This window comes from Camarhynchus parvulus, chromosome 18 (assembly GCF_901933205.1).
Source record: "Camarhynchus parvulus chromosome 18, STF_HiC, whole genome shotgun sequence".
NCBI classification, from domain to species: domain Eukaryota; kingdom Metazoa; phylum Chordata; class Aves; order Passeriformes; family Thraupidae; genus Camarhynchus; species Camarhynchus parvulus.
The window spans coordinates 5,795,961-5,802,058 of NC_044588.1; the positions used below are offsets into that span (position 1 = coordinate 5,795,961).

Below are 6,098 nucleotides of genomic sequence, written 5' to 3' on the forward strand. Positions count from 1 at the left end.
CAGTGACCAGGGACACCTGCAGCAGACCAGGCTGCTCAGAGCCCCGTCCAGCCTGGCGCTGAGTGTTTCCAGGGATGGAGCACCCAAGCACCTCCTGCCTTTCCAGGCAGCTCATGCTGGAACCTCTCTGCCCTAAGCAGAGCCTCTGCAGACACCACAGCACAGCCCTGGAGCCAGCCCCTGGCTGTGAGTTCATCCCAAGGCATGGAATGGGGCTGAGGCACTTCCTCACCCCCAGAGTGGTCGCCGGGGCTGTGTCCCCCAGCCCAGCCCAGCCAGGCACGGCGGGCAGTGCCCCCCAGCCCAGCCCAGCCCAGCCAGGCACGGCGGGCAGTGCCCCCACCCCAGCACAGCCAGGCACCCCTAGGCGCGGCGCCTCGCAGGAAAATTCCCACTTTATCAAGGGAATTGAGCACCACAAATTGGTCTCCTAAGTCGATTCTGCCTGCTGCCAGGCCTCTTCCCCACCACCTAATTTGATGACAAACACGTTCCTCTCCTCCTCCCACCCTTTAATCTAATGAAGAGCACTGTGTCCAAGGCACAGGGAAATAAACCCTGATGAGGTCGATTTTTATAGGTAAACAGCCTGATTTCTCTGGCCTGTGGCCTCACTCCTCACACCCCTAACACCCACCACCTCCCCCTACCGCCTCACCATCCTTGCCCTGCAATTTGGCATCAGTCTTTATAAAAATCACCTGTTTATAGAATATTTTTTGTACATTTCATTAGAGCTTGAGCAGCTGCTTTGCCTCTGGCTTTACTGTGCCCGAGCAGAGGAAAACAAGGCAGAAGTGGGGGTGCTGCAGCAGGGCCCTCATGCCCAGGGCGTGTGGGGGTCCTGCAGACCTGGGATGCCCCCAGATGGGTGCCCAAACAGGGGGCAGTGCTGGGCTCCATGGCAGCTGAACAGGTCTGCCTGGACACAGGACACGCCCTGGACATGCTAAGGGCTTTGAGCCAGGGCAGCCCACTGGCCTGTCAGGCTCCCTGAACACACCACAGGGCCCATCCCAACAGAAGAGTGAAAGGAGAGGGGCTGTGACAGTGACAACCATCACTCCTGTCCCCCACTGCCTGCAGCTGCAGGGATGCAGGGCCTGGGGTGGCTCAGGAGGCAATAGGGGCTGAGTTCCCATCTTGCTGTGCCAGAACCAAGCAGCAGGAATGTTTTGGTGATGGGAGGTAAACAGGGTCGTGGCAAGTGTAAAGATGCACTCAAGCAGAAATTCTAGCAATGCTAAGTATAGCCTAAATGCCATTAAAGCAGGAGAGGGAAGAGGATACGAGGGTATTAATAGTCTCAACATTTAAATCCTGGGTGCAGCCACAGCTCCCGGGATGCTGGCTGCCAGAGCCCAAGGGCACTGTGCCACCGACATGCTGCACCTGCCTGCAGGGAAACCAACAGCCCAGCAAGTGCAAAAACAAACACAGCTCCTGCTCTTGCCCCTCGTCCACGCCCCAGAGCTGGGCCAGGCTGCAGCACCACACCAAGGCAGCCCCAAAAGGACACCAGCGTTTATTTACAACACTCCTCAAGTGACATACCACAGAAAGGAAAGGGTACAGTACAACTCAAGGACTCAACAAAGGAAAGGTATTGGCAGCCCCAAGTCCCTGCAGCCCTCCCCACAGCCACTGGCACTGCACAGGCCTGGCAGCCCCATCCCCGCCAGCTCGGAGCACAGGCGGGCAGGGGGCTGCCAGCCCTCCCACGGGGCAGCCCAGCAGCTCGGGTGGGCAAAGCTGACACAGCCACTCTCTCTGGCTCAAGCAGGGACACAGAAACCATCCATGCAGTGCCAGGAGCGAGTGGCTAAAGGAAGAACCCCTGGCGTGGTTCCACCACTGCGGCCACCCAGGGCGAGCGGAGGGGCCGGGTCTCTTCCGAGGGCTGCATATCTGGAAAATGGTGTTAGTACAAAACTGCAGCGTTGCCAGGACAAGGAGCTCCTGAGCTTTGCTCCGTGCAGCCCCATGGCTGCCCCCATGGCCACTGTCTCCTGAGGGGCTGCAGGTGGCCCAGGTCCCTCTGAGCACCTCTCAGAAGCCTGGGGCTGGTGCTGACACTCCACCTCTCCATCTGCAGGGAGAGGAACACCTTCCCCTCCAGCACCACAGGGATCAGGCCTGATCTAAGCAGGTAGAAAATGTGGCCTCAGATGTGGCCCACGGGCTCTGGCAGCAAGCAGCCCAGGCAGCAACTTGCTGCCACAGAGGAACTGGGAGGAGGCTGGCTATGGCCTCTCAGCCCTCAGCTGCACAGCGGGGCTGGACAGGGGCTGTCCCTGTGTCGGGAGGCACAGGAACAGACTCGACTGTGCCACCTGCCCTCGGCCAGCCCCAGCAGAGGTGGAGCTGAGGTGCACAGGGGAAAGCGAGACCCCGTGCTGCCTGATCCAACAGCGCATTTGCCTCGGCCTGCCCAGCCTGGAACAGAGGGCAGCGACAGGAGGGGAACAGGGGATTGGGTTGCTCAGCATGAAGTGGGGAAGGGCGGTTTGAGGCCAGAGAAAGCTATGAGCGGGGGGCTGGAATCCTTTGCAACAGGCTCTGGGCAGTCTCGGTGAGGCCCTGAGCATCCTCGACCTCAGGCAGCTTCAGAGCCAGTCCCAGAGCTGACTGGCTCTCCCGCGGGCTTTTAGGACAGACCAGAGGAGAAAATCAACACAAAATCTCAAATTAAATCTGCTTGAGGACCTCAGGAGAGCAGCCGACCCGCAGGGAGGATCCACTTTAGGACTTCTTTGCATCCTGTGTGTTCCTCCTCTTCAGATCACCCAGGTCGACGGGTTTAAACGCTGCAAGGGAGACAGGAGAGACTCTGGGGGCAGAGGCAGGGCAGCCCCCGCCCGGCGCGCGCAATCCCGGGCCGGCCCGGCCGGCGCGGTGCCCCCGTCCCCCGCACCTTTCAGGCTGGGGTTCGGCATCTTCTCCACGTATTCCTCGACCAGGCCGCGCTCGGAGCCCATCTGGCTGCGCAGGTCGCGCTCCACGCACTGCCAGGCTGCGGGGACAGGGCCAGGGCCAGGGCCGGGGCCGCTCGCCTCGGCCGCCCAGAGCCGCCCGCGCCCCCACCCCGCGGCCGCCGCCCCGCTCACCCTCGTAGATGAAGCGCACGTTCTCCTCGTGGGCCGGCGTGAAGATCTCGCTGCCGGCGCCGGGGGAGCGCGGGCCGCCGCTCCGCTTTCCGTTGTACACCACCCGGGAGACGGGGGAGCTGCAAGCGGAGCGCGGGGGGAACTGAGCCGGGCCCGGGGCCGCGCTGGGCCCGGGGCCGGGCGGGGCTCACCTGGCCATGTCGGCAGCGGCGCTCGGCGGGGCTCGGCGGGGCCGGAAGGGGCTCGGCGGGGCTGCGGGAGGAAGGGAGGGCTCGGCCGGGCTAGGCCGCGCGGCGCCCCCGCCCGTCGCCGGGCAACGCGCGCCCCTCACCTGGGCCCTCCCGCCTGCGCCAGCCGCACAGACGGAAGCGCCGCACCGCGCAGGCGCGGCCCCGCCCCTCCTGGCGGCGGACACACCCCCGCGCCGGCCCTGCGCACGGCCCTGGCCACGCCCCCGCCCGCCGGGCCCCGCCCCCCGCCCGGCACAGCCCCGCCCCGGCAGAACAGGAGATGGCGCCGGAGGCAGTGCGGGAGATAGTACCGGAGGCGGTACCGGAGGCGGTACCGGAGGCAGTACCGCACATGGTACCGCACATGGTACCGGACGTGGTAACGGAGATGCTTTATTGGAAAAGTACAAAGTGGTTCGCGATTCGCAGTACCGGGCGCTGGTGCCCGTTGGCCGCCCGGGCCCAGCCCGGGCGCAGCCCCGGTTCCCGGGCAGGCGCAGCCCCGGTTCCCGGGCAGGCGCAGCCCCGGTTCCCGGGCAGGCGCAGCCCCCCGGGCCGTCCCGCGGCGCTCGGTGTTGGCCGTGCCCGGCTCAGCGCAGCGCGGCGCCTCCCAGCAGCTGCACCAGGTCCTCGTACTCGGGGTCGATGAGGTCCGAGGGTTTCTCCCCGTCGTCCGTGGTGGCCTCCAGGCTGGCCCCAAGGGACAGGAGGTACCTGCAGGGCGCGGAGCTGAGCAACCGGCCCGGCCCGAGCAGCCGCAGGGACAGCGCCGGACCGGGCAGCCCCGCGGTGCCGCCGGTGCTCGGGCAGCCCCGCGGTGCCGCCAGGCCCCCAGGGCCGTACCTGGCGATGTCGGCGTAGCCGTCGCTGCAGGCCATGTGCAGGGGCGTCCAGCCGTTCTCGTCCCTCTGGTGGATGTCAGCCCCGTACTTCACCAGGAGCTTGACGCAGTCCAGGTTTCCCGTCAGCACGGCTGCGTGCAGCGCTGCCATGCCTGCAAGGACAGCGGGGTTAGCCCTGCCCGGGAAGGGGTCGCTCGCCGCGCTGCATTCACAGCTCAGGAAAGGGGTGCAGGCACTCTCTGCTCAGGGAGAGGACGGTGGGGAAAGAAACACAGGCTGAGAAAGCCAGAGGAGCTGCTGTGGGTTCCTGCTGCCCTTCTGCAGCATGAATACCCTGTCTGGGAGGGTGCAGCACCCACTGCCCCAGCTGGGCAGGACAGAGGAGGGAAGGGGAACTGCCCCTTAGAGCAGCTGCTCCGAGTCCTGGACAGGACTCACACGGAGACACAGAAGAGTCTCTGGCGTCGTGCTCTGCCTGAGTTTCAGAAGCCCATCTCTAACGAAGAATCAGTATGGGCAGAAAGAAGCCCGGGGTCATTTGAGCCTCTGTCTACATGGCCTTGTGAGAGCAGAAGGCCATGTAAGCACAAGAAAAGGACAGATCCGGACTCTGCATCAGCCTGTACAGATCAGGCATTCCTTGAACAGTTTCTGGTGAGGCTGTGCACACAGAACACGGAGCCTTCCCCGAGCCCCCAGAGTCAGACATACAAGAGGGAGCCGTGCCTGTGAGAAACAGGCAGAGCCAGGAACACGCAGATCCCCCAGTCAGGGGAAAAGGCAGGAGCCCCGGGGTGCTGCCCAGAGCCCACAGCCTGTGCTTGCTGCCATCCTTTGGGGTCCCACCACGCTGTGGGGGCTCGATGGTGCCTTAAGGGACCAGGGGCCAGGCTCCCCCTTTCTGCTGACTCTGCTGGTGAGGGGAGATGCTGTGGCCACCCTGGGGCTCTGGGGCCCTGCTGGGCACTGCTCCTTGCTGAGGGGCCTGGCTTGCTCCAGTCCTGCTGAGGGTGGGCCCACAGCCCAGCCCCGCTGTCCCTCATGGCCCAGCTCTGGTGTCCCTCATGGCCCTGCTGTCCCTCACGGCCCACTGTCCCTCCCCACTGTCCCTCACAGCCCCACTGTCCCTCACGGCCCCGCTGTCCCTCACAGCTCCCGAGCTGCGGCGCTGCTCTGCCCAGCTCTGCCCAGCAGCACTCACCAGAAGGGTAGATGGTGTCCAGCGTCACCTTCCTGGCTCGTATGAACCTGCCCACCTGCTCCAGGTCCCCTTGCTTGATGTGGTCCTGGAAGACGACGTCGTTGGGGAAGCGCACGGTGCGGGAGGCCCGGAGCCGGGGCGTGCACCGGCCGTACCGGCCATACTGCGGCACCGCGGGGCAATAGTCCCTCATGCTGACGGCAGCAGCCTTCAGGCACAGCGGCATGGGGCTGCTCAGCACGCAGCCCGGCCCCTCGCTGCCCTGCTGCCTCCTCTCCGGCCCTCACGGCCCTCCTGGCTGCAGGTCTGTGCTGGCCCTGCTGTGTCCGTGTCCCCTGCCGCAGGGACGCGGCAGACACTGGGCACTCCCGCACTGCTGGGGCACTGTGCTCCTCTCCCGCACTCCTGGGGCACACGCAGGACGTGGCACCGGCACCCGCAGCTCACCTCCAGGCCCCTGGCCCAGGACTGATGGTTCTCTGGGAGCACCACGTTATAAAGACTGCCCCGGGCTATTTTGGGGACATGCAGCTCATGCTATTTGCCATGATGCTTCGTAATCGAGCCGCCCAGGCCTGCAGCCTCCCACTTTTGGGCAGAAGTTGATGTCTCATCTTACCACCCACCTGTTGATGTGCCCCATCCAAGGGGTCAGATCTACTCTTGCATGGGTAGTCCTTCAGGGGAGCCTGGAAGGAATTTCCCAACATCAAGCCCT

The 6,098-nt window shown here is 64.8% G+C and overlaps 2 protein-coding genes across 3 annotated transcripts; both read right to left on the minus strand.

Moving 5' to 3' along the window:
- Nucleotides 1–672: 672 nt before the first annotated feature.
- On the minus strand, nt 673–3,466 carry MCRIP1 (MAPK regulated corepressor interacting protein 1). Of its 2 annotated transcripts, XM_030961878.1 has the most exons (5): nt 3,299–3,466; nt 3,108–3,226; nt 2,915–3,013; nt 2,707–2,807; nt 673–1,908 (listed from the first exon to the last, which is right to left on the minus strand). In XM_030961878.1, exons 1-4 carry the CDS (start codon nt 3,304–3,306, stop codon nt 2,743–2,745), a joined length of 291 nt encoding a protein of 96 aa, XP_030817738.1. In that variant the 5' UTR covers nt 3,307–3,466; the 3' UTR covers nt 673–1,908; nt 2,707–2,742. The 2 variants fall into 2 exon arrangements, with proteins under 2 accessions (XP_030817738.1, XP_030817737.1); XM_030961877.1 differs by having other exon boundaries at nt 1,510–2,807; nt 3,299–3,464.
- Nucleotides 3,467–3,927: 461 nt separating this feature from the next.
- Nucleotides 3,928–5,606, minus strand: PPP1R27 (protein phosphatase 1 regulatory subunit 27). The gene is made up of 3 exons (XM_030961876.1): nt 5,381–5,606; nt 4,181–4,331; nt 3,928–4,051 (listed from the first exon to the last, which is right to left on the minus strand). The coding sequence occupies exons 1-3, from the start codon at nt 5,604–5,606 to the stop codon at nt 3,928–3,930; spliced, it is 501 nt and encodes a 166-aa protein (XP_030817736.1).
- Nucleotides 5,607–6,098: the final 492 nt, after the last annotated feature.

What these genes read in the sequence shown, in the direction of transcription:
- MCRIP1 (XM_030961878.1), bottom strand. An exon ending in CGTGCGCTTCATCTACGAGG is followed by an intron (nt 3,014 to 3,107) that starts GTGAGCGGGGCG and finishes CTGTCCCCGCAG; the next exon opens with CCTGGCAGTGCGTGGAGCGC. An exon ending in GCCGAACCCCAGCCTGAAAG is followed by an intron (nt 2,808 to 2,914) that starts GTGCGGGGGACG and finishes TCTCCCTTGCAG; the next exon opens with CGTTTAAACCCGTCGACCTG.
- PPP1R27 (XM_030961876.1), bottom strand. Translation starts at nt 5,606, where the DNA reads ATGCCGCTGTGCCTGAAGGCTGCTGCCGTCAGCATGAGGGACTATTGC. An exon ending in GGACACCATCTACCCTTCTG is followed by an intron (nt 4,332 to 5,380) that starts GTGAGTGCTGCT and finishes CTGTCCTTGCAG; the next exon opens with GCATGGCAGCGCTGCACGCA. An exon ending in GGCTACGCCGACATCGCCAG is followed by an intron (nt 4,052 to 4,180) that starts GTACGGCCCTGG and finishes CGCGCCCTGCAG; the next exon opens with GTACCTCCTGTCCCTTGGGG.